Source organism: Sminthopsis crassicaudata, chromosome 6, assembly GCF_048593235.1.
Source record: "Sminthopsis crassicaudata isolate SCR6 chromosome 6, ASM4859323v1, whole genome shotgun sequence".
In the NCBI taxonomy this organism is placed as follows: domain Eukaryota; kingdom Metazoa; phylum Chordata; class Mammalia; order Dasyuromorphia; family Dasyuridae; genus Sminthopsis; species Sminthopsis crassicaudata.
Genome location: NC_133622.1, coordinates 194,336,114 through 194,354,710, shown reverse-complemented (window position 1 = coordinate 194,354,710; position 18,597 = coordinate 194,336,114). Strand labels below are relative to the sequence as shown.

Below are 18,597 nucleotides of genomic sequence, written 5' to 3'. Positions count from 1 at the left end.
TACTTGTTGCTGCCTTTGGCCTTGAGCCATGTAGACTCTCTAAGAGCCGATTGGAGTTCCCACTGGGCTCCCCCGCCTTTCTGATGGCCTTTCTCTGCTCCCTGGCCAAGTCCCCTCTGGCTGTGTCAGCTCTGCTGCTGACCCTCCCTCCTTCCCCTCATCCATCCCCCTATAATCCCCCTTACTCCGGTTAGTCACAGCCTTGGCTTTTCTCTCCCACCTGCTCTCCCAGACTGAGGTGTGTGTGTATATGGGTCTGAGAAAGTGTGTGTGTGACTGTTTGGGGCCGTGGTGGGGATGAGTCAGGCCCAGACGGGGATCGTGAGGTTGGACAAGTGGTGAAGTAATTGCTGGAAGCAGTCATCACGGGCCAGTCTTTCTGGCATCCTTCCTTGCTCCAGGCCTCCTCGCTTAATCTCATCCCTCTCATCTTGATAAAACTTTGGAGTGCCTATTTCTTGTTGTTCCCACAACTCCCAGAGCTCTTCCCACAGAACCCTTAGTGGTCCTTCCCAACCCTATTCCTGACCTCCTTGAGAATCTCTCCAAGTTTCTATAGGCATTCAGGTTGTCATGGCAGAAGTCAATCTCAGTAATATATATTGTGAAATTAGGCGCGTTGGAGGAAGAGACAGGATCTCCTAGCATTCACTAAAAGGAGGCTTTCAGCTCCAATTGAAGGGGCTTTATGCCGAGAATTCCTGCTCTTTCAGCAAGATTGGCTCAGCTTGGCTCCCTAGGTCTAAAATTGGTCTCCAGTGTAGCTTTTTATAGGTCTTTGTCACTTTGCTGGTACTGTATACACAAGGCAATGCTGAATGACAGCAATTCACTAGGGCCTCTTGTTTCCCTTGGTGTTCAATAGTGCAACTGCTCATAGACTTCTTTCCCTTTTAGGAATTGACAGCAGATACAATGAAGGCTGCAAGGAGCTGGCAAATTACCTTCTCTTTGGTTTGTACAACCAAAGTATCAGTGACACTGAGAGATCGGGGTTTTCTGAAGAAGCCCTAGATGGTAAGTCTGTGGTATATCCATTTTTGAAGAAAAAGAAGTTTTTATTTCCTTTTTTGGGGGTGGAGGGGGGGCTGAGGCAATTGAAGTTAAGTGACTTGCCCAGGGTCACACAACCAGGAAGTGTTAAGTGTCTGACTCCATATTTGAACTCAGGTCCTCCTGACTTCAGGGCTGGTACTCTATCCACTGTATCACCCAGCTGCCCCAAGAAGTTTTTATTTCTATAAAATTTTTTATTTTCATTATCTCTTTTTTAGACAATTAAAAAAAAAAGCACTACTCTAAATCACAGACTGCTTTTTTTTTTTTTTTTAATTAATGGTAGTCATGCTCCTATTTGTTGCTGATGCTGCAAGCATCATTCTCCACTTTCTGTCTCCTGTCCACTTGCTGGATAGTACTGAGAATGGCCACAACATACCTCTTGGGGAATAAAGAAACTTTAGTGGAAAGAATAAACATCAATTAGTGGTTCCAAATGCCCTTCTCAGGTCCTGGCTTCTTTTTAATTATGAACCACTTCTGCACTCCTGTGGGTGTTTACGTCCTACCAGTGGAGGCAACGAGACCTGCTGGGAGAGAATCTTCTCTCAGGCTGTCTTGCAAGTCTGTGTGATGGCTGCTTTCCTGTGCAAACTTGTCTTCCCACTTGTGCTTATAAGATAACCCTGAGAGAACTCTCCTTACGGGAAGGACTTGACCTTGAACCTCAGCGTAGGGGTAAAGTTTCCCTCTGACGGCAGTGCCTCTGGAGATGGTTTTCTGTACCACTTTTGTTAGGGAACACGCAATCCAGGGCGATATCGGCTTTCTCCTTTCCTGCCTGGCCTCTCTTCAGTGTCCTGTGTTTGTGGTGCTTCAGGCTGTTGCCTGGGGACGATTTCTTTGCCAGATGGAGCAGGAGCCACAGGGAAAGGCAGATAAACACAGAGCAAGAGGGCTGCTGGTGCTTTGGACTTTGGGGAAGTAAAATGAAAGGAAACATCTGACATGGAAATAGACTTGATGCTTAGTCTGGGGATGAGACATCTCCTGAAGGGTCAAAGTTCTCCACAGATAGTCTCTAGCTTCATTTCATAGTTCCTTTGAATGAGTGAGAAAATACAAATGGGAGAACAATGAAATTCATCAGTTTTATTTTTTTAAAAATCTAAAGCAGAATCTAGTTTTAAATCCCCTAATTTAATCTTAATTTTTAAAAAATCCCTCTCCTACGATCTGTACTTATCTAAAGGATGATTGGACAAGTCATTTTTGTTTGAGCTCCTATAGGTAGTGATAGAGAATTCATTAAATATGTAAGTGCTGCTCAAGACAAGCCACACTATGGAAAAAATAATGAAACCAATGTAATATTTTGTCTTTATTGACATCCCATTCTTGGGCTATTCTGGACAAACTGAGGCTTGCCCTGATTAGTTCCACTTGGTTTAAATTTCTGAAGCTATAGGACTACTGCTGTAGGAAATCCTTAGGATATATAATAGGTGATTTAGAATAATTTCAGTGAGTGGGATCTTTTTAATCCAAGCACAGTCCAAGATTTTGTATTGTTTATGCTTTTTAAGTTGCCTTTCCACTTAGCCTAATCATTGCTCCTAACATTACATGCAACCAACTCCCACCTGTAGCCTGGCTACAGACGTGAGAAGTGCACCCTTTCCCTCCTCCCAGAGCCTCCATGTGACTCTTAACATACATTCCAGGGGAGCTTTCTGGCTTTTTTTCTTTCTGAATGAAATGCAGCCCTACCTGATCTTTTTGTTCCAAAGGGCTCAAGCTAAACCAGCACACCTTAGGAATCAGAAGGCACTGACTGAACTAAATCATTCCTCGGGCCTGTCAAAAGAATCAACTTTCAGAATTTAGCTCAAATTCTGTCACTTGCAAAAATCTTTCCCAGATCTTGCAGTAAAAAGCAACCTCTTCTCCAGCTCCATAATCTCAGTTTGTTATATGTATGTATTATAATTTATAGCTTTCTCTTTTTGTATAAATTCCAGTTCCCTCACTAGGCCATAACTCCCATGGGAAGAAGGACCCTTGGCCCAGTGATGCTAAATGCAGGAGCTTGCAAACAAAAAAGTGCTCAAGTAGTATTTGTTGGGTTAAGCCAAATTATAGAATAAAACTTACTTTTGCTACTATAGCAACCATCAGCTACCTCAGAAGAAGATCCTTGCTAATGAGTACAATATCCAAGAGTACAAGGTACCTATTAACCAGGTTGGAAGCTGTAGCTTTTTTGAAATTACCTTTAAGGAATTTGTTCTTGATTTCTCTCAAGAGGCTTTATTATTTTTACAGTGTTGCAATCCTACATCTTTTTCCTTTAGGCCAGCTCAATTCTATAGGTATTAAGAGAGACACACATTTAGAAAATGGGTTGCCTTAGTCATTGTGGTACTTGTAGAGACATCATTATAGAACTATAATACACAGTGTCATGAACTTTAACTTTACAGCATTGTAGTGGCCCAAAACAGTTCTAAGTGAGATCCAAAGAGGAGGGTAATTCCTGGCAGAGTTTGAGAGGAGGCTTCCTGAAGGAGATTTTATATGAGTTGGGCTGTGGAAAATGGATGGGAATTCAGTAGAAGGAGAGAGAAGGAATGAGTATTTCAGGAAGAGAACAGTATCAACAGCTAGGAGTCAAAGTGAATAGAGTTGGGCCTAGAGTCAGGAAGAATTATTCCTCTTCCTGAGTTCAAGTTTAATTTCAGATACTTGCTAGCTATATGATACTGGACAAGTCACTTCACCCTGTTTGCCTCAGTTTCCTCATCTGTAAAATGAGCTGGAGAAGAAAATAGCAAACCACTCTAGTGTCTTTGACAAGAAAACCCCAAATGGGGTCAAAGAGAGTTGGAAAAGACTGAAAAAAACTGAACTCGATAAGTAAAAGCTTGGAGATTTGGAAAGTACAGGAATTTAGAGGGACAAAAAGTAGGTCAGTCTGATTAAAACACAGAATTCTTGAGATGAAATATGATGACAGTATGAAGAGTGAATTAGAGGGAAGAGAAAGTAAAAAGATAAGGGCCTTTTATGCTCTTGTGTTTTCTAGGCTTAGGGCAGCTAAGCTGCAGTAGTAGATAGAGTGCTAGGCCTGCAGTCAGGAAGACTCATTCATCTTCCTGAGATCATTCTGGCCTCAGATATCCCTTATTAGTTGTTTCCCTGGGTAAATGACTTAGTCTTGTCTGCCTTAGTTTCCTCATTTGACAGAGAGCCAAAAACTAGTGAAAATGACTGAACAGCAATGACAACAAAATATTCTTGGTGATAGCAGAGGCCTATATTGGGATAATAAGAATTGAGAAAAGGGAAATGATTCCAAGAAACATAGGGGTTGAATAGGCAGGAATGGTTAGAATTTTGTAACTTGACATAAGGAAGAAAGAAGACTTAAAAGATAACACTTGTGTCTTAAAATCAGGAGACTGAGAGGATGTTCTTAACAGGGATCATGAAGTTAGAAGGGAGGAGAATCATGTTTAGGGAAGATGAAAAAAAATTTGGATATGTTGCCTTTGAGGTGTCAGAGAGCCAAATAAATGGAAATGTCTTTTAGGCAATTAAAGATATATGTTTGGAACTGTCTGTCTTTTCCATATTTAAATATTTTCCCAATTAAATGCAAAAATTTTAGCATTCTTTTTTTTTTTTTTTTTTTTTTAATTTTGAGTTCCAAATTCTCTCCCTTCCTGCCACCTATCTTCCTTCCTTGAGAAGGCAAACGATTTGATATAGATAATATGTGTACATTTGTATCTGCCAAGGGAGAGAAGAGGCTAAGGATGGATAGACTCTTAGACAATAGCTACCTTAAGGAACTGGAAGAAAGATAAGGCATCAAAAGAGAAAGAGAAGTGGACTTTAAAGTACAACCTAGATGGGAGTTGTTAGTCCTTGAAGGAACTGACCTTAGAGGGATATTTGGCTATTGCTTAAAGGCCTTCCTTTTAGAGATGTTTTCTTAAGCCTCCCTTCCATAAACAGACAGTCTTATTTATTTACTGTTTGAAATTATATATGTAGAGAGCATTTTGTTTCCATCCTTTCAGTTGATCCTTCAATTTATTAGACTGGACTGACTTGGATATTTGTAGAACATGTTGTATGGTGAGTTTCATAATGGACTTGGAATCAGAAGACCTGGGTTCAAATGTTGACTCTGATATTGAGTAGCTTTGTAACCTTAGTCAGTGACCTAACCTAGTTAAGCCACAGCTTCCTCTTCTGAAAAAGAGGGATGCTGCTGCATGATGCTACCTGCCTTCGCAAGGGAGTTAGATTTAGAGCTTGGAGAGGCCTTGGAGGGGAGCTGGTCCAACGTCTTCATTTACAGGTGATGACTTGGGCTCAGAGAGGTCAAGTGACTTGCACTCAAATTAGATAATATATATAAAATATTTTATAAGCCTTAAAATTCTATATAAATGATATGCTGTTATTAATTCATTCCTTGCACATGTTTAGACAAGGAGAGTATAGTGCCTTTGAAGCCACAAAGAAAAAATATCCGGAAAAGGTGGGGAGGGTTGTTCTGTATTATCAAATATTACAGAAGGTTAAAAGCTAAGGACCCTTCTTCTTCGCCTCCTCCCCACAAAGGCATCTTAACTGGTGACCTTTGAGAGACCAAATTTCATTAGAATTATGGGAGTGTAATCTAGATTGTAAGGGGTTGAGGGTTAAACTCTTAAGGGTAGTGAAATTCTTGTGAATTTGAAGTTATCCAGTGTCTTTAAAAAGTCTCTTTCTTTCCCTCCTACATAAATAGAATTATTAAAGATAAAATAAAGTAAAATATTAGATGGGAAAAATTCTTTGCATAAGATATTTCTGTTAAAAGTCTGGTACCTCAGGTCTTGAGGGAAAATTTTTAATACTGATTTAAAGATATGAATAAATAGTTCCTTAAAGGGGAGAGGTCCCCTAATAGCTATCTGTTTAAGTATTTAAAATTATTAATAATTAGAGAAATACATTTCAAAACAGCTCTAAGTTTTTCCTTCATAGCCAATTACATTGGAAGAGATAGTAAAAGATGAAAAAAATTCAATATTGGTGACAGTGTGGAAAGATAATTGAATAGATTTACTGCTGGAAGAGGTGTTAGTTCAACTATTTGTTGAATGATTTAAAATTATTCGAGAGAAGTTACAAAATTGTTTCTTCCCATTAACCAAATAGGTTGACCTCACAGTTATTGATGATAAAAAAAAAACATTTTAACTATGTGAAAATATTTATAGTAGCACTTTTTATAATGTAAAAAAAAACAAAAACAAATTGGAAATAAATTTTGTCACCAAGGATTGGGGAATGGCTGAGCAAACTATAGTGTAGCAGTATATGAAATAATAGAATATAAAGAATGTAAAGACATGTGGAAAGACTTGTATAAAGTGATGCAGATTAGAGTCAAAAGAGGCAGTATGCAGTTATTGCAACTATATAAATGAAGGTAAATATAAATGTCAGTAATAGCCAGGTTAAAAGATTGGCCCCTACTGGTACTCATTTATAAAGCATACTTTCTTTTACTTATTAAATTTCTCTTTTATTGTTGCTTGATTTTACTTTATTTGCTACTTATTGACACATCTAAATTATGCATTGTGTTTTCCCCATAATCTTACCTTGTCTCTCCCTTTGATGATTATTTTCCAGAGAATTTATCAAAATAAACTTTTAGATGTCTCCAGGGCCTCTTAAACTTTTTCCACTCACAACCCCTTTTCACCAGAGTACTTTTTACATGACCCCAGGCATATAGGTATATAAAATAGATATGCAAATCAACCATTTACTGATAATAACAAATCATAAATTTGTGACCTCCACATTCAGTTATGAGACCCCAAATAGGATCACAATCCACACTTAAGAGGCTGAGGCTTAGACCAGGCTCTAAAACTTCAAGAAATGAAGCAGTTACATATAAAGAAAAGATTGTCTCTTAGAGAAAGAAAGAAAAACAAAAACTGACTCCATTGATATCAAAGAAAAATAAGTTAACATGAGTGATATGGTTTTTCCTAAAGGCTCAATTGCCCCTTGGAGCCCTAAGTGGGCTGCTCAGGAACAGTCTTAACTGTTAAGGAATGGGAGACAGCAGCACAGAAATAATTTTCACCAGTCCTTTTAATAAATGGAAAACTACTATAGTGTAATGTTACATATTAGATAATGGTCACAATATTTCCTTTTTTGCCATTTTGCTTGATTCTTTTTGGGAAGGTGTACATTATGGGGAACTGAATTGTGAATCTGATGAATATTTTGTATGCCAGAACAAATTGTAGCAATAAAGATGATTCCCTTACTTTCCTGTTGTTTTGGTACTATAATAATTGCTTTGATCAATTGATTCCAACCAATCATGATTATTTTTCTGAAGTCCAAAGAAATGCCAAGATTCCATTTATAGAAAATTATTTTTACCCATAAAAACTGTGCTTCCTTCCTCCAAGCTTTTCCTGATCTCAGAGTCAAGCTATAAACCTTCCCAAGGCTGTCAAGAGTTTAGGCCTGACTGCTCCAGTTTGCTGCTCTGAACCAGAGCCACCAACTCCCTAATCCGTAGGACAATTTCTCAGTGGGCACAAAAACAACAGCAAATGACGTCTCCTGTCTGGGAGCTGTTTTCCTAGGATTGTCATATATTTTTTTTTCCCCTTCATAATTACTTGCTTTGTTTTCCTTCTTGCAATTAACCTGATGCTTGGGCCCCTGGCAGTCAGATTGCAGGCCTGGTTCTAGACAGGACAATTGACAGCAGAAAACTAAGCTATATTTTTCAGTTCAACAAACATTTATTATGCATTTATTTATTACATGTGAGGCCCTGTGCTTCATTCTCAGAATACAGAGCTCAAAAGAACATAGACTCTGTTTTTAAGGAACATTTCATAGAGAAAGGACACATATACAAACAACTATGATTAGAGAGAGGGTGAAAGAGACAAGAAATCCAGGCTTCTCCTATTCTTCATGTCTTCTGGGGCTGTGATACTCCGTTCCATTCACGTATCACAATCTGTTCAGCTGTTCTGCAGTCACTGGGCATTTACTGTGCTTATACATCCCTTTTACCAGAAAGAGTGCTGCTGGGAATATTTTAGGGTATATGGTGTCTTTTCTTGGGATCCCTGGGCTAAAAGTATAGGAACAAATTCTGCTCTCTTCTTCACTGGGATAGAGAGGTAGCTAGAGATTCTGTATCTCTTTAGATATCTTCTCTCAGTCCCTCTCAGCTGGGTTATTGCAATGACCTTCCTCTCTCCCCACTCAGCCCATTATCTAGTTACCTGCCAGAGTAATTTGCAGAGATTACAGGTCTGACCTTCCACGCCTCTGCTCAGTTATTACCTTTGAGGTCAGATATATAAGGACTGTTTGATGTTGAAAACTCTTCCCAAGCTGGACTCTTCCTGCTATCCAGGCATCCCACTCTGCTTCCCTCCACAAACTCTCTGACCAGTTACATCAGCCCACTGGCCATTCTTCACCCATTTCCCAACTCCATGCCTTTCACACCGGCTGGGCGCCATTCCTGGAACTGGAGACTCCCTCACTCCCATCTTGTTTCCTTCCACCTTCATTCCTTTCATTCTTGGTTCAAAGCCCACTTTCTATAGGACCTCTCCTGACCTCTCACTGCTGGCGCCTTTCCTCTATCCTTCTTTCCATCTGCATGGACATAGATCTTTACATCCTCCTATGGAATGAGCTCCTTGAGGGCAGGAAGTATGCTCTTGCCTGTCTTTGTATCCTTAGGCTTTAGCACAGTGTTTTACACATAGTGAGATAAATGCTAATTGACTCAATGACATAATACCAAATTGTTTTCCAGAATAGCATTAGTGTACCTATCTTCCCTTAATCCTTCCAAATATTAACTTTTTATATTTTTTAATCACCTTTCCTGAATTTTGGTTTTTGAGTTGAAATCTCAGAGTTTTTTTTAAAGCAGCATTTCTTACTATTTGTGATTTTGATATTTTTTTAATTATTAAGAAATTTGTTGATCATTTGCATTTATTCATCTGTATATTCTTTAACTATTGAGATCCTAGTCTTTTATTAATCACACCAATTCCATCTGTACTTTAGTACCAGAGTTTCACAGAGATAATTGATGCAAAAGTTTTCCCCCACTTATCAGCTTTTTTTTTATCCTGTGTTGATTGACAAGACATTTTTAAATTGCAATGCTTAAAGAGCATAACAATGATTTTTCCCCCCTTTTTTTATTGTAGCTTTTTATTTACAAGATATATGCATGGGTAATTTTACAGCACTGATAATTGCCAAGCCTTTTAACAATGATTTTCTTAGGAAAAGAGTAGTTTTTTGAGTCACAGTATAACTTTCAAATATGGTACAATCTCAGACATTGATGCCAGAGGTGGGAAGAAATAGGGTCAGAAGTTCCTAGGTTCAGGCCCCAACTTTGTTACCTACTTTTTATAATCCCGGGTAACATCACTTAATCTCTCTTAGCCTCGGTTTGTTCTCCACAAAATGGGAATAATAAGACATAATATACCTCTTCGAGAGTTATTGTGAAAAAAGAGTTTGGTTAACTGTAAAATATAACAGAAATGTAGTATCATTAATAGGGTTCATTCAACTTTTCAGAATTTTATAAGCTTGTTTAATAAATGATTAAGTTTATTCTTTGTTCATAATATCTCTGGAGGGAAAAAATGTTCATGTTTCTGTTCTTTTTTACAGATGTAATTATATTGATCAAATCTGACAGTGTTCACCTGTACTGCAATCCTGTGAATTACCGTTATCTGTTGTCCTATGTAGCACATTGGAAAAACTTACATATCCACTGCATGACTGAAAATGAGGTGAGGAAATGATGGAATTGTACCCCGAGAACATCCTTCCTGTGAAGAGGTACTGACTTAAGAAACAAGGCTGCAGAGCAGGTGGTTTAAGTTCAGGAGGAATAATTATTATAATAATGGACATTTTTCTAGTGCTTTAAGATTTACAAAGCACTTTACATTCATTATCTTAGGTCTTGTTTTCTTTTGTGTGAAGTCTCTTAGGAATGGTAAGAGCCTCTTTTAGGAAGCAAATTGTGTGCCCTACCCTGGGCAGCAGATACTAAAGAAGGAGAGCACAGAAAAAGTGGGACCTATATCCTCTCTCCTTATCTGCACAGCCAACTTAGTTACTTATTCTCACTCCTTGCCTTCAGGAGGTTACATGGAGGTTACATGAAATGGAGGTGGAGATTGATGACTTAGCATGTTCCTGGGAGCAGTGCAAGCTCTCCTAAAAGCCAAGTGGTTAGCTTGATCTTGTGCTTATTTTTTCAAATTTTTGTTGGGAAATTTCAAATGCAGTTCCAAAGGTACTTTACAAAATTTTTTTTTATGGCAACAGTGTTTATATTGGAGTGAAAATTGCTGAAGGAAACATCCTTCAGCATCTTACTTTTAAAATCTTTGCCCAGTAGAAATGTGCCCCATAACAGCTACAATAGCTAATCAAACGTTGGTTTGGTCTCTCATTTTCAGGCTTAGTAACTGAGAGAGAAAGGGTTATTTTCCTTCCTCAGAGCAAAAGAACAAAAGAATAACCTCTTTTCTATATAAAAAATACAGCCGTTGCAAAATCATAAATTTTTCTTTCAGGTGAGAATGTATGTTATGATGAGATATAAAAGTTCTTAATATTGTTCAAGAAGCAATTCTCTTAGCTTTTAGAACAGGAATTATTGTTTTCATATGATTAACTTTTTGGTATTATAAGCCCCATCTTAGAATAATAGTTTTAAATATATGAAATATGTAGGATTGCAAGGGAAACCAATTATATTGGAATATGTGTATCAAAAATTTTTTTTAAAGTTCATGGAGTCCAGGTTAAGAACTCCTGTCCTAGAGCATGCTTGGTACTTTGATTTTCAGAGTAGAAACTCTTCTGCTCAGAGCTCTAGGTCTCTTTCAGCCAATCCAAACCCCGACTATGAGTAGGGCAGGTGCAAATTTATTTTACCTCAAGCTTTTGTACAAACAATTGTTGAACATTTATTAACCATCTACCATGTTCAAGGCTCTCTGTCTGGGTTCAGAAACATTGTTCTGGGCACTCAAGGAATTTGCAGTACATACAGTAAAGGAGATAAAACATGTACATAAATCTCACACCCTGTCTTGCATTATAATTGAATTCATATTGTACAAAATAGATGAGAGTTCAGAGGAGGGAAAGATTTCTTCTAGCTGTAAATGAAAAAGAGCTTGGATAGTTTGGAAAGAATGGGATTTAGGTTTTTTTTTTCCTAAGTAGTTAAATAGATTTACTCACATATACTCTGGTATGAATTTGGGGTGGCTATTGAAGGGTTAAGGATTTGTAGCTTTGTGAAAAGGTTGGATTATGATCTTTAATATTTCTTATGCTTTCATATCTGTTGTCCTGTAACTCTCAAATCTTAATTTTATTTTTAAAAGAAAATCTAGCTAACAATGAGAATTTATCAAATATATCTGTTTATCCTAATGAGATCTATACCACTAGATTAATTTTGCTCACAGTTTTTCTCTTGATTCTTTCTTCTTTTTGGAAGAGTTTATATAATTAAGTGATTCTTTTTTTTGTCCCAACCTATTCACAATGATGATACCTTTCTAGACCTGATTATAGCAGACTCAGCTAAGAAAAACAAGGAGAACTCAGATTGAAGGGTTCCAAATACCACTTAGACGTCATGGACTGGTTTTTAGTAGAACTCCATTCTCCTTATATTTGAGAAATGAGAAGGCAAGCAGAATCTGTTTCTGCTTCTGGAACAGGACTTGTTATTGGCTGAATTTTTCTCTTGCTGCTACTTAAAAGTTCTCTCATTATGTAGTGATATTGTCAGGTTGATGCTGCCTTTGGAATTCTAGAGGATGGCACTTATTAAGATTTTTGGCTGATCTGCTGAGGGTGATTGGTAAGGTCAATTCAAAGTGGGGGACGACCTGGGCATATTTATAGGAAGTAATAAATATGTAAAGAGAGATTGAAAATCATCAATTGAATGAAGGTGATAGTGCTTTGTTTCTAGAGGAAAGTGGAAGGGAAGGCATGCAGGGCAAGGGCCTTTTTAATACAGGGGCAAAGCATCCAGAGCAGAGGCAAGAGGAATTTTTGAACCAGAGCTCTTAATAGTTAGTGATCTTGGCTCCCTCCTCTGCTCAGCAGGGGAGAAGCTCCCTCCTCTGCTAAATGAAATGACTTGGTTTTAATTGTAGCGTATTCTACTGTGTTTTCTATTAAACCAACAAAAATTGGGATTGGAGCATTGTGCTCTCTTAACAGCCAACCCTTAAAATGTTTCTTTGTCTGGAATAATGCTATTGCTTCTGAAAGGCCCCATTCAGAGGTCCAGGAGCACTGGCTTCCTGACTAAGTGGGCCTGCTGCTGTGGATCGTCATGTCCCAGAAGGTGGCCCTGCCTTCTCCTCATATCTGGCTGCTATGTAGATGGGCAGTCTTTGTACTTCCACCTCTGGATGTCTTTTGCTGAGAAGCTCCAACTCTTCACAGGTCATTTGGCAAACTCATTTGTTACTTCTTCTGGATGGTGGCGAAGTCGTTTGTGATAGAAAATCATGCTTACTGGCAGAGACGATCTGGGGAGTGGATTGTAAAACTAGTTATTTCTGAGAAGTTATTTTTAAAGTCAATGTGATGCAATGGAAGGGGCCCTGGAATGGGGGTCCTGGGAACCAAACCAAACCAGCTCTGCTCCTAACTAGAGAGGATCGTGAGCAAGTCATTTCCCCTCCTCTGGTCAGACTGGCTCCCCACTAGCTCTCTGATTCACTGGTTTCATTTTCTCTCTAGTATAAAAATGAAGAAGCCGCTGAGGAATTTAAAATTGCAAGCTTTGTGGACATGGTTCGAGACTGTAGCCGAATCGGCATACCCTATAGTTCTCAAGGTGAGTAACGAGGACAAGTGATGCTTGTGTGGGTGACCAGCCTCGGCCTTGCAGTCGTGAGCCCCTTGTGCTGGGCACACAGAAGGGTGATTGTCACTCTTCGCCATGCTGTCCCTTCGTTATAATTAGCAGCGATGCATCAGTGACTGCTCCCAGGCAGGTAGAACTGCCTAGTCAGGAATTTGTGCTGCAGACACCCTTATTTAATAGCTCTAAATATGGGACTTCTTGAGGGAGCTCTTGCTTTTTAGAAACAAGTCATTAGGATAACTGTGTGAAAGAGAAGGCTGACTTGGCAGATATGTTAAAAATTATATGTAAAAGAAAAAGGATTGGCTAAGTCCAGCGGTATTTTGTGTTTTCCAAGAAGTTTTTATCTCAGAGCTTCTATGTAAGGAAGGAGGAATTCTTTTGGCTTGGCAGGTTCCCTTTTTTGGGACTGGGGAAGTTGGCTGGCCATGTTTCCTGTGGGATAGAAGCCAAGCTTGAGTCTATTATAATTATATCTACTAAATGATGCAAGATGTCTGCAACAGAACAGTTATTTGGCACTTTTCTCCCTAGGAAGAAAAAAAAAACAACAAATTAGATAAAGTTTATTACAATGAGATATGGATTTGTATGATTTACAGAGAATTTTGGTAACACTCTCCCAACACCAACCACAAACTATACACAAGGTATTGTTACAAATTGTAGCTATCTCTAAATGATTTGCTTGGATTATGAATATTTACATTGTTTTTTCTTCTTGAATTATTTGTTCCCTGTTCCAATCTATGATGACTTCATTGGATTTTCTGGTTTGTGGTGGTGGCATTTTTCCTGAATGAGAACTTTGTGAAAATACAGTAAAAGAACTTCCTATAATTTGAAGGTCAGAGCAGGCCTGATGCCTTCCTTAGAGGCAGGCTAATAATCGTGGTAGGTCAGGGTGAGACTGGTATGTCTATTAGAGCAGGGCTGACAACAAGCTATATTATAATAGATTCTCCTGTGTTTGCTTCTTCTAGGTCACCTGCAGATATTTGATATGTTTGTGGTGGAGAAGTGGCCAATCGTTCAGGCTTTTGCACTTGAAGGCATTGGTGGGGATGGATTTTTTACCATGAAATATCAGGTATATTTAAAATTATTTTGTCTTTGATCAACACACAGAACTGATAGAGTTGATGTACCATTTTCTTGGGAGGTCACAAATCACAATGACATTTTAGAGTGGTTAATATCATGTAGGAAGTGAATAAGGGTACTGGAAGTATGTACATACTGGAAGTATGTATTTTAATGGCAGTCCTCAATCTTCCAATGCCTAAAATAACGAGATTTTTTCCCTTTATATTTCAATTCATTCCAAGTGCTTCCTAAGTATAAGGCTCTCCCTGTACTGGGGAGACAATAAGACACAAATGCTGCCTTCTGGGAGCCTACGTGGTAATAAACAGGAATATTCTTGTTTACGAACATTTATATAGTATCTACTTTGCTATGAGCAAGGCAGCGTGCTAAGTACTTTATAATCATTGTCTCATTTGGTCCTCATTATAATCCTGAGAAATAGCTGCTGTTATCATTTCCATTTTACAGATGAGGAAACTGAAGCACACAGGTTAAGTGACATCGCAGGGTCCCACAGATAATAAATGTCTGAGGCTGGATTTGATTCAGATCTTCCTATCTCCAGGTCCAGTTCTTTCTGAATTATGGGAGCATTACCTCGATACCCCCAGCTAGGATACAAGACTGATCATGATAAGTACATAGGGGAAGTTGAGGCCAAGTGCAATATGAGATTTCAATAAGGAAAGATCACTTTCATAGGGAGAAGATACTAATATCCTTTTTGGAAGTTGAGGGGTAAATGACTGTCAAAGCTCATATGCAGACCAATTTTTGTTACTTTCTGCTTTTTCTGCAGTCCTTTCTCAGCTTTAATTTAATCCTAACACTGTACTATTTAATTTATAGGGTTAAGAACTATTCACTTTTGCTTCTATCTTGTGGAAGGGTGAGGCTCTACCCAAAGGCAGTTGTCCTACCTTTCTTTCACTGCCTTTCTTTCATTTTTCTTTCACTGCCTTGAGCCTGCTTGGCTTTTTCAAAAAATGGTTTTCTATTTTTTTTTCCCTTTTTGATTATGAACTTGATAAGCATCAATTTTCCATACACAAAGAACAAAAAAATTTTATGTAAAACAGTGATTTTATAAAAATACTTTTCTGTTATGAACTTGAGAATAATGAACAAACATTTTCAATATGTAATAAGTGGTACATAAAGAGCAAAAGAAAAAATGCATATGAATCTCTTAAAATTTGTTTTTAAAACCTATATATTAACTTTAATGAGTAGTAGCAAAATTGCCTAGTTTAATTCCCTTCTGAAATTTTCATTTTCTTCCATGTATTTTTTTATTTTTTACTGATGTTCTTTTCTTTCTTTTTGCATATTCTATCACTATCCACTTCCTCTCCATTATCCCAACCCCTCACACAGGAATTTCCTCTCTTATAATAAACAAATATAGTCAACCAAAACAAATCCACATGTTGGTTGTATCTGAAAATGTTCTTCTTCTTCATTTAGTCCATGTCTTCTCTGTCAAGAGGCAAGAAACTCACATGGGTCATCAGCCTTCTGAAGGCATGATTGGTCAGTCACTGGCTGAGTTGATCAGGGTTCTGAGGTCCTTTTGGAGTTATTTCCTTTTCATTATTGTGGTCATCTTGTAAATTATTCTCCAGATTATTTAATTCTGTATCTGTTCATTCAAGTCTTCCTTAGCTTCTCTAAATATTTGATATTTCTTTTTTATCTTATAATAATGTTCCTTTATATTCAGGTAACTACGGTTTGTTTAGACATTCCCCAGTTGATGGATGTGTACTTTGTTTTTAGTTCTTTGCTTAAATAGAGTATTGCTATAAATATTTTTGTAATATAGATTCTTGTATTCCATTTTGCCCATTGGGTTATAGAATTCCAAGATTGTTCACCTTGTTTGTGATCTCAACTTTGATTGTTTCTTTAAACTAGAATGGATTCCCAAGGGAGCTAACACTGGTCCTGACTGTACCTATGCTAATTTGTAGATATAGACTTTTCTTTCAAGATAAGGAACCCTTACCTGGAAATCCACTACAACTGACTATAATTAGAATAAATTGAGTTCTATTTCAAAAAAAAAAAAAAAAAAAAAAAAGAAAGAAAAATTATATATTTCTTTTTTAGCCAGATATTATTATTAATATTATCAATAAATGTGTGGTCTCTTTAAGAAAAAAAAATCTTTTTTTTTTCCCACTACCACACTTCAAGAAAAGACACTAAATAAATTGACTGGAATTAAAAGAGATAATAGTATAGTGAGACAAGGTAGAACTGATTGGCTGCTACATAGAGGCTAAACCTATAAAGTTAACATAATTAGCAAAGTTTTTAAAATACATTGAACAGACTGACCAGGAAATATTTACTAAGTTCTCTGAATCAAAGGATAGCCAATGGCTTTATCACAAGAGTTTTCTAAAGGACATAATCTACCTAGATCATACCTCTTCTTTCTGTCAGCTATTAATCTATTATTTTCCAAGTCAAAAGTCACAGAATTCCTGAGTTGGAAGAAGAAGGAATCTCCAATGGATAAACAGTTTTGACAAGTGATCAATCATCCATCCTCTGTTGGAAGATTTCCAGTGAGAGGGAACTTCCTAATAAAATTTTATTTCTGTGATTGGATAGGAAGAAAGTATGAATACTGCATAGAATCACATTACTTTTAGCGTTTGAATGGACTTCAGTAGCCATCTAGTTGGGGGAGTAAAGAGACACAGTATATAGAGTGCTGGACCTGTCAGAAAGATTCATTTTCCTGAGTTTAAATCTGGCCCCAGGCACTTCTTAGCTATGTGCTCCTGAGCCAGTTACTTAACCCTGTTTGCCTCCATTTCTTCATTTATAATATGAGTTGAAGAAGGAAAAGGCAAATTGCTCCAGTATCTTTGCCAAGAAAACAAAACAACAACAACAACACATAAAAATGCCCCAAAGTAATCCCCATCATAACATACTCAACAATTAGTCATCTAGTCCCTGCCAGAAGTTCTCTCTTTGGGAGATAACCCAGCAACTCCTGAAGTAACCTGTTCTACTCTGAGCCAGTTGTCATTGTTAAGACCAAGTCTAAACTTGCCTCTTGGAAATTTCTACTATTGGCTCCTGGTTCTATCCTTTGGAGTGAAACAGAATAAATATATTTGACAATTCTTCAACATGACAACTTTCAAATATTTGGATATATCTAATGGACCCCCTTATTCCTCCTATCCCAAGTTCTCTCTTCTCTAGGCTAAAAATCTCCAGTATTTTAATCTAATCCTTATTTGATATTATTAACCCAGAGCCTCATCATAGTATCTAATACCATGAGACAGATAACCATCACATGATGAGAATTATTTCTAAACTTCTTCCCAAGTTGAGTTATTTTGTCAGTCTAGTAATAATGGTGTTTATATAGATAGTCCCAGAAAGATAGCAGCAGGAGGTCAGTTTTTGGTAAATTTAGAGGAGCGAACAGATAAGCAAAGTAGTAAGGTACCCAAAATGCCCTTTCTAGGAGAGCCTATACCATCTAGAGTACAGAAGCAGAAACAAGCCTTTTGGGGCCAGCACAGCACAGGTTATAGTTCTATACATTTAGAAATGATACCATGTTTTCCAATTACATACTTCTCTGAAGATAGCAATAGTAGCATTACTAGATTCACCTTCTTGGTAGTTTTTTCCCTGAAGTGTAAATGAAATAGTATGTGCCTTTGGATTTTCTGAAGATAAAATACAAAATTTCCTTTTGAGATTTTATTAAGTCCTGAATTCTCCCATTCACACAAAGATGCTTATTCTGCTTTCCCGTGGATCCCCCAACCCACAAGAGATTAAAAGTATAACTGAAGTTTTCCTGCATTGCCTTCAACTACCAATAAGAAATTAAGTAAAATAAATTAACAAATAATAACAAAATTTAAAAATAGGTCTCCTTTATTTTCTACTCAATTTTTTTTCTATTCATATTTTACCTGCCTTCACTCCAGTGTTTTGCTCCCAGATTTCCCACCACTCCTAGTCTCTGATACTGGAAAAATCTGAAATAATCTTTCCACCTTGCTTTACCCTTTGAGAATGATATTTTTCCTTTCTTTGCATTAAGCTGTAATTTTTTTTTTAAATTACAGTTTGGTTCCCTTCCTATGAAGTAGGATGACTAAAAAATGCCTTCAGAAGAAAGATAATAAAAAAGATGATAAAATAACTGCTTTTCTATGCATACAACAGGAAATTCTCTATTGAGGCTTACATATAGTGTGGCCTTAGAATTTAGTAGGTCACACAGTGATGAATAGGGAGAGCCCCAAATTCTTTGAATATTGGTCCAACAACAGTCGAACATTATGCAGCTTCCCAACCAGACCCCCTAATAAGTCTATATGTGCCTGTAATCTCGGTCCACTTAAGCTACATTCAGAAAAGCCCATTCCCAAAAGTTTGGCCATTTGGGTGATGAATTTTTTCAGTGCCTCAATTCATGAAAAACATGTGACTTGGGGAGAGCT

General features: G+C 37.5%; 1 protein-coding gene across 3 annotated transcripts in view; it reads left to right on the top strand.

Moving 5' to 3' along the window:
• DNAAF9 (dynein axonemal assembly factor 9) overlaps positions 1-18,597 on the top strand; it is a 161,667-nt gene that overhangs the window by 28,675 nt on the left and 114,395 nt on the right. For all 3 annotated transcript variants that reach the window (XM_074272830.1, XM_074272829.1, XM_074272828.1), the window contains exons 3-6: positions 898-1,017; positions 9,766-9,890; positions 12,889-12,985; positions 13,999-14,105. In XM_074272830.1, coding sequence (XP_074128931.1) covers positions 898-1,017; positions 9,766-9,890; positions 12,889-12,985; positions 13,999-14,105 — 449 coding nt within the window. The remainder of the gene's footprint in view (positions 1-897; positions 1,018-9,765; positions 9,891-12,888; positions 12,986-13,998; positions 14,106-18,597) is intronic.